The sequence below is a fragment of the Ovis aries genome, chromosome 9 (assembly GCF_016772045.2).
Source record: "Ovis aries strain OAR_USU_Benz2616 breed Rambouillet chromosome 9, ARS-UI_Ramb_v3.0, whole genome shotgun sequence".
NCBI lineage: Eukaryota > Metazoa > Chordata > Mammalia > Artiodactyla > Bovidae > Ovis > Ovis aries.
The window spans coordinates 21,565,073-21,581,518 of NC_056062.1; the positions used below are offsets into that span (position 1 = coordinate 21,565,073).

Below are 16,446 nucleotides of genomic sequence, written 5' to 3' on the forward strand. Positions count from 1 at the left end.
CAAAATTTCATGTAATACAAGCTATTCAAATTCAGTTAAGTATTTACTTATAGAACTTACTTGATAAAAGAGGCCAGAAAAATAAAGAACTGATTTTAAAGGAGTATTGCTAACTGAAAATCAATAAAACAATGAAGGCATGAGATCTCTAAGTCGTGAATAGGAAATAAGTTTATAAATATTCAATATATACAGAGCTATAAGAATTCAGCTTATTGCATAATGGGATTGATATACATATACAAATATGCTAAAGTTTAAAAAGACAACCAGACTGACATTTCTTATCTGAAACATGTACAAAACAACACAAGTTATATTAATATATACACACCCATTTGCACTTTCATGTTTTTAACACACAGATGTTCTCTGGGAAAAAATGCGGTTCATGGTTTTTAGTGACATCAAAGTGTATTTATAGAATCAGAACTTTCGTTAAGGCAAAAAGTTTAATGAATTACTGTATTTCTGAATTAGGGGATAATTAAGTGTTTAAAAGGTCAGTGTGTTCTTGGAGAGACAGCAAAGAATGTCTTTACCCTAACAAGGTACTTATGAACTTGGAAATATAAGTAAAATCTGGGAATTCAGTATGCCTTATTTCATGAAATTTTCCTTTGTTCTATCGTATTTCTAAGCAAAGACAAATGAACTACTTATACCTTTCCGGGCCTTCCATCTTCTTTTACTGGATATCGTAAACGGTTTTTCTCTCTCATATGAAATTCTTGTTCTTCTTCAAAACTACTAACATCATCATCATCTGAGCTCCCAGGGTCTGCGACAGATTTGCAGTCTGGACCAAAACTTTGTGGCTTTTGGTAGCTGTGCTCACTTGTTATATAAGTTCCTTCCATTTTTAGGGGTAAACGAGGTGGTTCTTTGTGGTTCTGTATGTGATACTTCTTTTCTTCTACATTAACTGTGTTTTGCACCATTATTTTTTTCTCCACCCCAGCAACCACTTGATCTTGATCTTTCTTCTTCCCCGAACAAGCCCAAAGACGAAGGTCAGGATGATGTTTATTCCTTTAAACAAATTGGGAGAAACAGTTCAGGGGAAAAAAAAAGAGTAGTAACAAGTTTTTTGTTGTTGCTGTTTTTTTAGTTTTTTTTTTTTTTTTTTTTTTATGTGGACCTCTGCACCTGATGCAAAGAGCCAACTCACTGGAAAAGACCCTGATGTTGGGAAAGATTCAGGGCAAGAGGAGAAGGGGCAACAGAGGATGAGATGGATGGATGGCATCACTGAGTCAATGGATGTGAGTCTGAGCAAACTCCAGGAGATAGTGACGGACAGAGAAGCCTGACATGCTGCAGTCCATGGGGTCACAAGAGTTGAACGCAACTTTGCACACTAGTGGGGATATCAGTTAGATCAATTTCTAGATATGGAATTGCTAGAAAATGTCTGCACATTTTAATTCTGACAAGTACTGCCAAAGTGGCCTCCAAAGAGGTTGTACTAATTACGTGCTAACAGTGCAAGATAATGTGTCTTTACCACCATCCTCACTGAACACTCGAGCATGATACTACACAATTGATTCTGTAATAATTAAAATTTTGCAGTAAGTAAGAGAGGAATCCTTTCCTCAAATTCTATAATGAGTAAAAGAAGGACAATCTGGAGACATAAATCCAAATCTTGTTTCTGAAGCTATAAATTTTATCTTTTAGACCTCTCATTATTTAATATCCAGAAAATACTATAATTCTTCAACAGTAGAAGGTGCAGTAGAAGGAGAGCTAGACTTGTAACTCAACAGTCCCATGGGTAGAGTCCTGCTCTGCCTTACAGGAGGAGCTTGGACAAGTTACAGAACCTCTGTCTTTGATCACCCAGCTATCACAGTAAGGTCATTATTGTAAGGATTAAATGAAATATATGAAACCAACAATTTCAGGGACCTAGTAGACTTTCAATAAATACTAGCTAGTGATAGTAACTACTATTAGTAGAAACATTAACATAAACAGAACCTATAAGCATCAGGCAAAATTTGTCCAGCGGAAATCTTTACTGAAATTACGCATGTTCAGAAATTTATATTGATGTCAAGGACAACCACATTTTTTTTTAAAGCCTAACTTTATAAGTTAGTTTCCCTCTTGAGTTTTAGCATTTGCATGACTTTTTTATGAAGAAATTCATCTTCAGGTTTATGACATCCAACAGAAGCAAATTTCATTTGTTACTGAGAACTTACCCCTCCACTAAGCTTTAGGAATAAAATGATGAGTAAGACACAATCCCGACCTTCCAGGAACTCAAGGCTTAGTCAGGGAAGGCAGACATAAACAAGGTACACCAAAGATGCCTGGTGCCATCCTGACACCAGGATGCATGGAGTCTACCAAAGACATGATCAGTTCCAGTTGGCCAGTAAAGCAACTACACTCCAGTAAAAATTAGTTGGAAACAAAGAACAACTGACTTAGCTTGAATTAAAACTTACACCTAACCGAGCCCCTCCCTTGGCCGCCCTTCACTTACTTGAGTATTCCGATCTTCAGCTGTAACCCATGTAGGACTTCTGTAACACCATAGACGTCAGCAAGCAGATGGTGTGTGGAAACTATCTTTTTGGCATTGAGGTGAGAGTAATTTTCTTTTAAAAACGATAACCCACACATTCTCCCATTATTCAACCAATCCTTATCGTAGCGATACTTTGCACTCCATCTCTGACCTGTAGATGAAATTGAGATCACAGTGACAAAAGAGTCCATTCACTCAAGGCTTCCCTTCAACTGCTACCAGACCAATATCACTCAGTGAGTGAGGCAAGCTCGAGGACTAAGAACAAATTCCAAAGACGAGCAAGGCTAGTGTTTCGAGCAGTTGGCACTGTTTAGAGTTCTTCCCACCGTCAGATTTCCTGCCCAGTAAGGAGGATAAACTCCATTAAGGATGTGGTCAGTGGCAGGTCACACCTGCAGAGGACTACCTTTTTATTTTTTTACGTATCTGTCATCTGTTCTCTAAAAAGGTCGAAAGGGCTAGATAGAAACTAGGAGTTGAACTGGATGAAACATAGAATTCTAGTTAAGTAAACCGGGACCCCCTCCTTCATGTTTAAGAGCTCTGTATCTATAGAATCTGATATAATCCTATATCTTCACTATCAACAGTGACTATATCCAGTTACAATTAGCTGCTTCTATGTCTGTGTCCCCTACTATATAGTGAGCGAGTGGATGGCATGGTTACCTCTTACCTCATCTTACCTCTAACCACAGAGACTGGCAAACAGAGGGAATCCCATAAATGCTGCTAGATGAATGAATGAAAAATGCCTACATTCATGAAGGTTTAAATAACTCTCCTGCTTCTTTGTGTTATTCATCTGATACACACAAGAAAAGGCAGCAGCCTTTATCTGAGATGCTTGCATGGGTTCTGCTGGGGAACTGGAAGCACACACCACATGTAGGACACTGCTGCTCAAAGAGCCCCTGCAGCAAGGAAGGCCCAAGTGCGGGGGAGGCAGGTGCAGGAGCTCCTCCTGGTGCCGCCAGTCTAACCGTCTTGAGCACAAGGCATGTGAGGCCCAGGCTCCTACTTGCCCCGTCAGTGAAACAAAGGGGTTGGACGTGGTCCCTGGGCATCCCACCTGCTCTTATACTGCAAGGTCATGCAGCACCCCCAGAAACTTGTTCAAAACCCCGTCAGGAGGAGCCTGAGTTCAGGCTATGAATCCATTCAAATAACCATATATTAGCCTATTTAGAAATCAACACACAGGAGTACATTAAAGAGCGAGTTCTTCTCCAGGAAAAAGCCGCAACCCGGTCCTTCCTGTAAGGCGTTAATTACGCTGATGAATTTATGCTAATGTTTTAAGTAACTGATGTGGAAAATAAAACTCTTAACAGTGAAAAATACTTTCAAGTTTTAACAAGGAAGCAGTGTCTAGCTGACATGGAAGGTGGGATGTCAGGCGGCGGATGTACAGTGGGACCTGTGAGCGCAGGAGGGACGGAGGCTTACCCGGGGGGTCCCGGCAGATGTAGCAGAGGTACTGCTCCGGGATGCTCTCCTCCAGCAGCCCCATGCACACGCTGTGCTGCCAGCACAGGCACTCTTCACACTGCCGGAAGACAACCGCGTTTTACTTGCCGGGAACCAAGACAAGCCCCTTCTCTTCAGCTAGATGGCTGAGTCCTCCCGCGGCTTCAGCCCGCTCCCTTCTTAATCCATGTCACAAAAGCGAGTCATGACTTACCATGAGCTTTACATTACTTAAAGTAGGCTATTTCAGGAACTTCCTCTTGTTGCACCCATTAACATGTGCTTTAGTAAACTGGTTTAATCACAAGTAAGTAAAAAACTATGTCTTCTATTTCCCACATCCTTAATACTTAAAAATTGCTTATTAGAGAAATTAAAAAAAGAAAAAAAGCAACTTTGAAGCAGTGTGTGAGGAAACAACCTTGTGAAGTACTAATTGTGTGGTGAACCTACAAACTTGTAGTTCCCTTATTTGCGAAAACCACTGGAAAGCGGGGAAAAGAAGAGTAAGACGGAAGTTACTCTTTCTTCGTGTCTAGAACTAACACCTCCAGATCTTCCAAACGTCATCACAAAACACGGGTTATGCTTTCCTTTGTCTCAAAGATCCCTTTTCTACAGGGAGAGGTGATATGTAAGGGTAATCCTTGCAACAAAGCTTTCCTTTAATCTTCGACACTGTGGAAACTCTGTTTCAGTATCTGCCCTTTAAAGGGTGACTAGATAACATAAATTACTAGATAACAGGATCCAGACCAGCCGGAGAACAGTTCTATGGTCTCCCCTTCAATGTGGAAGCTTAGCCGTTTTAATGGCTCTTGAAAAGAATCTTAGCTTGAAAACCTCAAAATAAACACCCTGGAGACAGGTCCTTGGGTAAGAAAACGACACTTTCATCTGAAGATGAGACCTGACAGTCGTTAAAACTGGTACTTTAAACGTGATGACAAGCTAGAAACCTCCATCTTCCAAAGGATGGGGAGGAAAAAGAGAACACAGGTGTCCCCACGCACATGCCGAGCACCTGGACCGACTGATTCCTGTGAAGGGAACACAGGTCACCTGAATCATGAAGCCATTCTCCTCGTCCAGCTCACAGATGCATCGCACAATTTCATTAAGGGCATCGTCTTCATCCTGAGACTCTTCAAAATTCGTTGAATCAAAGTCCTGATTGTACTCATCCCCACTGAGGAGCAAACTCTCCGTGGAAGAATCATCCAGGAATTCCATGTCCGATAAGTCTAGAACATACATAAAATTGCGCTCAGCACTGCTTTTTCCATTTTTCTGTCATTTTCTAGAAAGAAAGGTGCTGTGGGAAGTGCATATAAGCTATTAAGTATTTAGACAGGGAGGACGGATGAATGGGAACAGAGTATTTGCTGCCAGTCAAAGAAACAAATGATTTTTGAAGCTTGGGTGACTGTGATTGTTTTACATCTTATGTTAATACCATTACAAGTGACTCAGAAAGTATCCTCTAGTCCAGGTGCTTATAGAAGTGATGGCCAAAGTGGATATTAATAATTAAAATAGGCAGTCTTCAAATGCTTTCACAAACATTACCCCTTCTGATCCTCACAGCAATGGGTCATAGAAAGAGGTTTTATTATTTGCACCATACAGATAATAGCACTTCAGGGAAGTGAAAGAGCATGCCTAGGAGCCAACAGCAATACGACTCTTTAACAATCTCAGTTAACAGTAACCAGCACTGCACTTCAGAGACAGCAGGGACCACATGAAGCACTTTGTATATAAGACACAACCTGCCAGGCAGTGTAGCCAGCGTGTGGTAAAGCCAACGGTGTGCCTGGACAGCCTCATTCTAGAGCCCGTGCACTCACGGATCTCACCGGGATTTCTTAAATCGGGATGAGTTCCCTGAGGAATTTAATAACATTCTAAATCTCATTTTGATAACCCCCCTCCCCCGCAAAAAAGTACATCCCAGAAGTTAGATTATATGGATGACCACTACAAAGACTCTATTTAAGGGCTAGGTTTCAGGTTTGTTCTTGTAACAGGGTCGAATCAAAGACTACCATTTAGCTCAGGCTACTCAGGAAAAATAACTGAGGCAAATATAAGGAAATACATGAGTGATGACAAAGGGAAAGAAACGACGGCAGGACGCTAGAGGTGTGCCGGAGTATGGGTGGAGAAATGCTGGGGAACCTGAGTCGTCCCACTGCCCCGAGGCTGCTAAATGGGGGCCATCCTCAGGGCAGAGAGGGCTCCTTCCTCTCTACCTCACCTCCCTAACTTGCAGTCATGTGCTCAGACATTCCTCCACTGCCGTTTATTCACTTCCCCTTTCTAGCACGTCAAGCGTCCAGGAGAACAAGGGCTTTTGCACTGCTGACTGCTCCGCAGCCAGTGCTCAGAGTGAAGCCTGATATACACGACAGCCACTCCAGCATGTTTCTGGAAGTGGGGAGGAGGGAGTCGTGATATAGAGAAAATTTCCTTTTCAGACTTAATCAGATCAGATGTAAGCTGCCTGAACTCAAACCAAGTTATTCATGCTATTTGTATTCTAAATATTTCATATGCTTTAGTTTCCTTATCAGCTTCCAATCCTGGCTATTTTTTCCCTGACTCAATGTTTTTGAATGTTTTGTTTCTGATTTATAAAAAGTTAATGTTTTATAGAAAAACACATGTTTTTTCTCCTTAAAATCTTAGGACATCTTGGAGAGTGAGGTCAGTAGAAATGAGGATAATGGTAAAGAAATACAAGAAAACATTCAAGCAGCAAGAAGTAAATCAATTAGCTATTATAAAATATTTTAATATTAACAATCTGAGTAAGAAATTTCACTTATTCATACTCTTCCTAACTGAAATCCAAAATCTTTATTTTTCTCTTGGGCTTTCCTGAACACAAGTTCATGTTTCAAAATGACAGACTAGAACACAGATGAACAGTTTCAAACACTGTTGCACACATACGTGGTATTAAACGGATGGCAATCATAACAGTAATGAATTTAATTTAAACACTATTACCCTTAAAAGGAATTAGGGTATATCTTACATGGGCTTGTATAACCAAAACAGCCAGGCTTTATGGTGTTAGAAGCCAAATTTGATATATTGGCCAGAAAATCCAATCTGACTAACTCACAAGCATTAAAGCAATATTCGACTGAATTCTGGAGGCTAAGTAAATGGGTCACAGGGTTGGAAGTAAGAAAAGCAGGTACAGGTTGCCTCTCGCACTGGACCACCACCTGATGACAGCTCCAACCAAGCGGCCCCAGCACACTGCTGCCCCCAGAACTATCACTCCTGTTTCCAGACATAGTGCCCAAGTGCGCTGTCCAAGTCAGCACTACCTGGGAACTGGCTGGAACCCAGAAATTCTCTGGGTAAGGCCCAGCGATCAGGCCTAAGAAGTTCTCTAGCTGGTTCTGATGCACCCTCAAGTTTGAGAAACTCTCCACTTTCCTTCTCAGGGCTCAGTGCTTGAACGCGTGAAGAGCAAGGGAACGCTCAGGACACTCCTTCCAGCCCCGCTCACCTGTTCTAGTTCCGGCCACACCACTCGCCCATCCCCCACTCTCCATCACTCTGCATAAACAGGCAACCATCAGACCTTGATGACTCACAGGATGGGGGTTACCTGATTTTCAACACCAGCTACCAGGGCTATCTTGCCAGCATCTGCCCTCCCCAAACCCCCAGACCTCTACCTGGTGTTTTAGCCTCACACCAATGAATATAATGTACACCTGAGGTTAAGAACCACTGGCCCAAAAGGGAAAAGGGGATGGACCTTTTCCCTAGTCCTCTCTCCCCTGTTTTTCTTAGATTTGAGATTTTAAAAATCTCTAAAGTGCTAAGTGCTTATTTTAGGGTCAAGGGAAGAATATACTTTTCTCTATCGTGAGCTAGAAGAGAGTTAGGCCTGGAAGAGAGCAGGCGGTAACAGTGCCAAAGAGAAAACATGACCTGGCTCCGCCACGCAGGGCACTCAAGAAGACAGGGCACCCCCTAAACAGTCTTGGGATTTCACACAGGATGGAACCCCGTCCTTTACCTTCCATTCCCTGAGTGTGCTGGAGCTCCAGTCTCAAGCCACGGCTATCAATGTCTATAGTTAAGAGTCTCTCTCCCCACTGCTTAGCACACTGGCAGGAGAGAGTCCTCACCCCCTCCACCACAGGGACTGGACTTGCAGGAGAACCTGAGTCCTTCCAACTCCAGGGCTCATGCCATTGCCTAACTGGCTTTCTGTTAACATGCCTAACACCTGAATGTGTTGCAATCACTGCCCGGACCACATTTCCAGACTTTTGGTTACAGAAATATCTGTGATCTGGAATTCAAAGTGTCTTTTTAAGACTAGGATAAAAATCTGGTAGAAAAAGCATTTTCTTTGGAGTTAAGATGGACCTTGGTTTGAATTTTAATTCTAATGCTAATTAGCCCTATAAGTTACTTAGCCTATACGCCTCTGCTTGTCTGTGCAGTGTGGGTAATAGTATCTATTTTATAAGCTGGCAGTGAAGAATATGAAAGTGCATGTAAAAACACCCGCAGAAGACCAGTACACAGTGGACACTAACTGTTTCCTTACCGCCTGTCCTACAGTTAGGTAGAAATGCTCGTTCTACTTCATATAAATTTTAAAAGTAGCTAAATTTCTAATGTTGAGATTTTCATATTGGTTTATGGAGTAACTTTTTAAATTGTGGGCCCTGCTCAGACAGGACCTGATCAAGTATGCGCTGTTCTCAGTTATACATTTAAGAATCGTAAGACTTTGTTTTAAGCATTACATGGTTACACATACTTTCACCACTAAGATCAACTGACAAGATTGCCCTTGGGTACTGATATGTTGTATTTTTCTCCGTAAACATGCTTCGCAGAGCCAGAGAACTCCCAGAAGATCGAGTTAGTGGAGAAGAGCACCTTTCCAAAAATTCTAGGGAACTGTCTTCATAGTCTGAATAGTCTGCAACATAAGATACATAGAGAAATATTAATAAAGTGTCAAGTAATCAAGAAGAGTCACTACAAAAATAATGAGAAGGTCATGTTTTATGACACATAAACAAGCATGCCACCACTTTCTCTTCTCATCCACGAGCAGCTAGATCATCATGCATCTGATGAACTGGCTTTGGCAAGAACATTGGGAGATACACCCCAGGCAGTGTCTACACAGCAGGGAGCACCAGGTTCTAACTGGTATCCACAAACTCTTATTAAGTAGTCCAGAAGTGAACAAGGATTATAGCTACATTTTCTCTTCATCATAATCACAGCTATGTCTGAAGTTAAGATGTGGAAGATGGAAATTAACTGTTTGCTTTTCTTTTTTTTTGGTAAAGAGATTCTCATGATGTCTAGTATGTCAATTATCACAGTGATAATTCAATCAATAAATTCAGCAGAAAACCTCTGAACTACATTAAATGGTCCAGAAAGAAATCAGTCAAAGTTCTGTCTTCCTCAGCTTAGACTGAGTGGTGCAGAAGGACTGGCTGAGTTGGGTGCAGTCAGGGGGCAAAGACAGGAGAGGGTGTGAGTCTAGGCGCATGGGGCGGCCACTAAGCAGAACACTGGGCACATCTGAACGACGGGACAAGCCCGTGGCCAGAACACAGTGAGGGAGGGAAGGAGGTAAGAAATGAGGCCAGAGTGACAGGAGCCAGATCACACTGAAGGTAAGATTTTATTCTTGGTTTTAAAGGAACAAAAGTCAAAGTTTGTAAGGAGGAGCAGGATGTGACACCCGTGTTTTAAAGCTGTGGAATGGAGGGGGAGTCTGGGGAGCATGAACAGAAGTGGGGACACAGTTCAGAGGCAGTGGTACAGACCAGACAAGAAATGCTGGCAGGCTGGGCTGGGAGGATGGCGGCTGAGGTGACATTTGAAAGCAGACGCAGTGATCTGCAGACTGGAGACGGAGGGCTGTGAGCCGCCATCATGGGCAATTTCCAGGTTTCTGCTTGAACAACTTGGTGCTGAAACTGGGGTTCTGAGGTGGAGCGGAAGCATAAATAGGAGGTGGAGAAATCAGAAACGAAATGTGAGTTCAGCAGGGGGCTTTTGAAAGAAGGAAGACCCTACACATTGTCCATACAAATCTAAACATGCGGTAGGGGTGGTGATGACGGTGGGGGGGGCGGGGTGGCGGGCACGGGAGACATGCCAGGATTCAAGAATAAAAAGACAGGCAGTTTTCCATTTTGGCAGAGGTAAAGGAGAGGACATATTCAGCTAAGTACATAGATGTGGTGGAGAAGAGATGAGCCAGTGTTCATCTGATGGCTTCCATTTACTCAACTGAGTATGAGGCAAAGGATGTAACTAATGCAGATGAAGGAATAAATGAGAGGTAGAAAAGGCTGAAGAATCATAGAGAGTGGAAAGCAATGTTTACGAGAACAGTCCAATGCTGGTGCACACTGAGTCTCAGCCATTTGCAGTTGGTGGTTATGGGAGAAAGAAAAACAGTCCCCTAAAATGTCCAAGGCCCAATCCCTAGAACAAGTGGATATGCTGGATCACATGGGAAATTAAGGGGAATTAAGGCTGCTGATGGAATCAAGCTGGTCATCAGCTGACTTTAAAATAAGAGATTATCCCGAACTATCTGGGTTGGCCCAGCGTAATCACAAGGGTCCCTAAAATTAAGAGGGAGGCAAAAGAGTCAGCGTCAGAGGGATGTAAACTAAGACAAGACCTGAGCCGCCACCGCTGGCTTTGAAGATGGGGCAGGACATGAGCCAGGACATGTGGTGGCCTCTGGAATCTGGGAAAGGCAAGGAAACGGATTCTCCCCAGAGCCTCCAGAGAGGAGTGCAGTCCTGACACCTTGGTTTTAGCCCATTAAGACCCATTTTGGGTGTATGACCTCCAGAACCTTAAGATCATCAATATGTGTTGTTTCTGACTCACTGTTAGGTAGTAGTGTGTGGCAGCAGCAGCGGTCATCCTAAACACCACGGCACGGGCCATGCCAAACATGACCTAAGTGTATTATGGGTACCAACTACTGTTAATCCTCACAGTTCTCCAACAAAAAACTACTACTGTTAGTGCTGTTATACAAATGAAAAAACAGGCAGAAAAGGTTTAGTTGCCCAAGAAGACACAGCTATCAATGGCAAAGCCAACATTTGAACCCAGACAGTCTGACTACAGAAGCCTTACTCTTAACTAAAAAAGCGTTATTAGTGGATTTTGCATCTGATACACACTGGGAAGCTTTTAAAACCACTTCTCTCGGGCCTCACGCCCAATGTCATTCAGCAGTGGGATGCTCCCAGACTATGCTCACACTGCCAGACCTCAGAGTCATCCCTCAGAGCCTCCCTGGAACTGCAAAGCTGCCAGCATCGCCTTACTTGAGCACAGGTGTGGAAATGTGAAGGGGCTCTACTAAATGCTAGCCAGGTACTGAGTACTTCATAACAATCACCTTATGACATCCTAACAATGAATCTACATAGCAGAAACCATCATCACCATTTTACACACAAGGAAACTGAAGTGTACAGAATTTAAATAACTTAAGCTCTAAGTGTCGCAATCAGGATGTAAACTTGCACAATCAGCTCTCAAAAGCTGCCCTTTTACTGACTACATATTACAAGGCCCTCTCAGAGAAAAGGGAAGTATTTGTTCAGTATAAAAATAATGGTAGAAATCTCAATTTGGTATTAAAAATAAAACATGGAGGACATTTAATCTCTGTACAGTATATTAGCACGGAACAAAAATAAAATTTCCTAGCATTCTACATGGATGCATGTTAAGTCGCTTCAGTTATGTCTGACTCTTTGTGACCCTGTGCACTGTAGCCTACTGGGCTCCTCTGTCCATGGGATTCTCCAAGCAAGAATTCCAGAGCAGGTTGCCATGCCCTCCTCCAGGGTGATCTTTCCAACCCAGAGATCGGACCCAGGTCTCTTACATCTCCTTAAGTCTCTAGCAGGTGGGTTCTTTACCACTAGTGCCACCTGGGAAGCCCTAGCATTCTACACCGAACCTGTATTCCCCACTCTCATGCCCTATGGCTATTACAAACAGAAGTCTACTGCTATGTTTCAGGGTTAGAGCAAATGTCATCTTCTTCATAAAGCTTCACCAAGTAGAATTTATTTTGTATCACTTTTACCACACACACAACACATCACAGTAGATATTTATGCCTACTCCTTACCACTCCCAACATAAATGCTTGCTTACAAACACCTAGAAGGGAATCTTTGTTTTTACTATATAACACTTTGGATTCTCTTTGCATTTCTCATTCTAGTTCTCTTAAACCTCTGTTATGTCTTCAGTTTCCCCATATTTATAGATACATAAAAGACAAGGAGATGAAGCAATTTGCTTAAAATAACAAAGTTAAACACTGGCAAAGATGTCACTCAAATAAAATCCCAACATAGCCATTTCTCACACACACAGACTGAACACAATGTTAACTTTATATTATGTAACTAATTCTGGTAATCAAAACATCTGTCAACCCACAGTTGTATGGAATAATTATAAAGGATTGTTTAACTACTATTTTCCATAGCTTCATTTAAACTAACAGATAACTACTAAGGACTTAGTATGTTAACAGACACAAGAAAGGAAGAATGCATAGCCTAGAAAACAATATTTAAGGCAAGGAGGTCAAAATTAACAACACAGCATGAAAATTAAGACTCAGAAGCTAGACTGCCTGGGTTTCAATCTGCTTTTCTCCACTTACTAGCCATGTGAGCTTGGACAACTCTCTTTTATCTTTCTGTTTTAGTTAACAGTTTATAAAATGGGGCTAACAGGCCCCACCATGAAAGGTTAATGTGGGGATTAAATGAACTAGTATATGTAAAATGCTTAGTATCTGGTACATAATTAGCATCACAGGATATGCAAAACTGCACTGAGTGGTAAAAGGAAAAGAATTTTTTTAACTCCTTGATGGTAGTAATTGCAAACTAAAATACATCTTCTATTAGGAACGAATACAGTAATAATGTGAATTCTTTAAAATTTAAGATGTCCTTAAAATTTCAAAGTTATTTAAAACCCCCTATTTAAGTTTAAAGAACACTCTTCTAATTTAATCACCTGGGGGAAAGTGTCATTTCCAAGATGAATTAAATAGCCCAGAATAAATTTTCCTCAAATGTAATAATTAATTGCAAAGATGCTAGTGATTACCCGATCTAACACCTGCTGTGTACAAAGAGCAATGATCCTATGCATTGCTAGTCTTTACCAGGACTCTGTTTTCAAAGTTAAGATTTTCATTTATAGATGTGATTTTACAATGCAAAGATATAAGGTTCTTTTTAATTAAAAGATATGCAACCTTTTTTTTTAAAGGTTTATTTCTTTAATATGTGCTTAGTTGCTCAGTCATGTCTGACTCTTTATGGGCTGTAGGTCACTAGGCTCCTGTCCATGGGGATTTGCCAGGCAAGAACACTAGAGTGGGTTGCCATTTCCTCCTCTAGGGGATGTTCCCAACCCAGGGATCAAACCCATGTCTCCTGCATAGCAGGCGAAATCTATACCTGCTGAACCATCAGGAAAACTCTATGGCTCTTTATAAACAGTGTCGCCATAGGTCATGGTGGGCTTCAAGTCTGAAATGCAAATTTTCTCTGAACTTGGCCAAGACTTAGTCATCCCTGGAGAAGGAAATGGCAACCCACTCCAATATTCTTGCCTGGAGAATTATATGGACAGGATAGCCTGGAAGGCTGCAGTCCATAGAGTGGAAAAGTCAACATGACTAAGCGACTTTCACTTACTCATCCTAACCATTCTCCTTTCTTTAAGTCATCGCTTCCTGCAATCTCACGTGCGGTCACTATCCCTCACTCTGCTACCAAGTATGGCCTGCTTCTTACTTTGTTCTTCATCAGCCGCTCCTTGTTGTCTGTTCCCCACTGTCACAGGTGCTTCAGTACAGGAGACTCTGCATCTGCTGCAGCGTACTGGAACAGTCCTGTTTGCTGACGCGACGTTAAAGTGACTTAAAAAAAGCATGGCCCTTCCTGCCCTGACGCTTTGCCCTGACGCTTCGGTGTCTCCACTGGAATACCCAAGGCAGCCAAATATGCTCAGCTAGTTCATCTGGCATCTGGCCTGCAGTGTGACACTTGTTATGCCTGCATTCTGATATATCATCACAGGAGAGAAGTCACTAAACAGGAATCTGTGGTTCCTGGTTTCTGTTTACCTAATTTTTGGTTCTCTCCAGTATGACTTCCAAAGAGCTGTCTATGAAGGGGTGGGGTCAGACAGAAAAGCTGAGGAGCAAGGCAGAGTGTCTGGGAAGTGGGTTCCAGTTTTTCAATGCCATTTTGATCCCACATCTTCAAATTTACTTTAGAGTTTGAGAATACAGAAACTTTATATTCTGTGGGAAGATCAGATGCTATTTTTGACCTACAGAGAGAATTAAAATCTGAAGAATTTACCAACAATGATTACAAATTCTGAAAGTACCTCATTGGCGTCATAGTTTCTGAAACTGTTTTTTAAGTGTCTGATGCGTATGGGGGGGAAATGAGTATGACATAAAGCCGGTAAATACTACAAAATGCTCAGATAGCCACCATGTACTCTGAGAGAGCATCACTGTCACTTTTGGAAGGTTCCTTTGTGCCACCTTCAATGTGAAATGAAAAGTCCTTTCTCTACCTCACAGGCAACACTAATTCTGAATTTCTATTTATCATTCTCCTGCTTTCCTTTATGCTTTTGCTACATACATTGCAACCTCTAAAAAATACACTGCTTAGTTTTACAACTTTTAGATGTTTACATAAATGAAACTGTAAAACTGTACATGTTTTCCTCTGTGACTTGATTTTTAGTTTATCCATTTTATTCATGCGATTCCAACGGGTATCATCCTTTTATTTTACACAGTGACACAGATCCCACTGAAAGACAGGTGGACCCAGGCCAGTGCCAGTGCTGCCATCAACATTCTTGCACATGTCTCCTGACAGACCGTGTGAGTTTAGTTCGGAATTTGAGGTCAAATCCACTCTCATCAGAAAAACATGGTGGCTTTCCCATGGTGGCTGTACCACTGCCTCCACCTCCTCGGCACATCTGATACCTTTCACCTCGTAATTTCTGCCAATATGGCAGAGAGGAAATAGATTTCACTAGGTTCTGCAAGTTACATTAGGCAGCTTCGCCTAAGAGTGTGCACTGTCTTATATAACCACTTTCAGGTTTCCACTTCTGTAAAATACCTATTAAACTCTTTTGTCCATTTTCCTACTGGGTTTTCTTTCTCTTTTTGATCTGTAAGGGCTTGAAATACATTCTGAATACTAATACTCTGTCAGGTATTTATGTTTTGATTATTTTCTTATGGTTTGTGTTGTTTTTTCACTCTCTCTGTAAGGCTTTTGATGAACCAAAGTTCATTTCAGTCTAGTCACATTTTCAACCTTTTCTTTTGGGTTAGCATTCTTCATTTAGAAATTTCTGCCCAAAGAGCACAAATATGACATTCTGTACTTTCAAAGTTCTATAGTTTTGTCTTTCACATAGAAGTCTCATCAGTATCAGTCTGATTGTTGTACATGGTGTAAGGCTGGAGTCCAGTTTTACTGTCACTATATGGATTATAAATTATTCTAATACCAATTAGTTACCTACCAAACTAAGACGTCAGCTTTGAACAAACTAAGTTTTGAAATATGTATGATCTGCTTTGGATTATTGTGTTCTTAACACAGTCTATTCCTTCAAAATACCTCCCCGCTTTGATAACTGAATAGTAACTCTCCTTATTCTTCTTCAAGAGTGACTATCTCATTCTTGGCTCTTTACTCTTCCATGTTAAGTTCAGAATCAGCAATGAATCTATAGATTTATTTCAAGTGGCACCTTTTCAACAGCAATCTACTACCGCATGAATATGAGGCATTTCCCGATTATTTAGGCTTTCTTTATGTTTCTAAATAAAGTTTTACAATCTGCTATTCAAAGTTTTTTTTTTTTTAATGTAAGTACACATGGATGCATCAAATGGTTTTTCTACATTTATTGAAACTATGTTCCTGTGGTGAATTTCCTTAATTCATTTTCTAATGTCAAACCACTTTGCATTCCAATCCTATATGGTCATATTTTTAAACATCCTGCTAGATTTAATTCCATGTGTTTTGCCTCTTTGTCCACAAATAAGAACGGCCTGTGACTGCCCTTTCCCATACTGTTCTCTTCCGATTTTGAGAGCAAAGCTATTTAAATCAATTAAAATAAAATTTGGGGATTCCCAGGTGGTTCAGTGGTAAAGAACCCACTTGCCAATGCAGAAGACCTGGGTTCAATCCCTGGATGGGGAAGACCCCCTGAAGGAGGAAATGGCAACCCACTCCAATATTCTTGCCTGGGAAATGCTATGAACAGAAGAGCGTGGTAGG

General features: G+C 41.4%; 1 protein-coding gene across 21 annotated transcripts in view; it reads right to left on the bottom strand.

The window, feature by feature from the left end:
- PHF20L1 (PHD finger protein 20 like 1) overlaps nucleotides 1-16,446 on the bottom strand; it is a 72,916-nt gene that overhangs the window by 7,904 nt on the left and 48,566 nt on the right. For 17 of the 21 annotated variants that reach the window (XM_060420003.1, XM_027972883.3, XM_042254080.2 and 14 more), the window contains 5 exons: nucleotides 8,823-8,987; nucleotides 5,081-5,262; nucleotides 3,998-4,097; nucleotides 2,501-2,696; nucleotides 666-1,032 (listed from right to left, as the gene is read on the bottom strand). In XM_060420003.1, the coding sequence (XP_060275986.1) occupies nucleotides 666-1,032; nucleotides 2,501-2,696; nucleotides 3,998-4,097; nucleotides 5,081-5,262; nucleotides 8,823-8,987 (1,010 nt within the window). The remainder of the gene's footprint in view (nucleotides 1-665; nucleotides 1,033-2,500; nucleotides 2,697-3,997; nucleotides 4,098-5,080; nucleotides 5,263-8,822; nucleotides 8,988-16,446) is intronic. The other 4 variants (XM_060393350.1, XM_060393349.1, XM_042254086.2 and 1 more) reach the window with 1 other exon arrangement.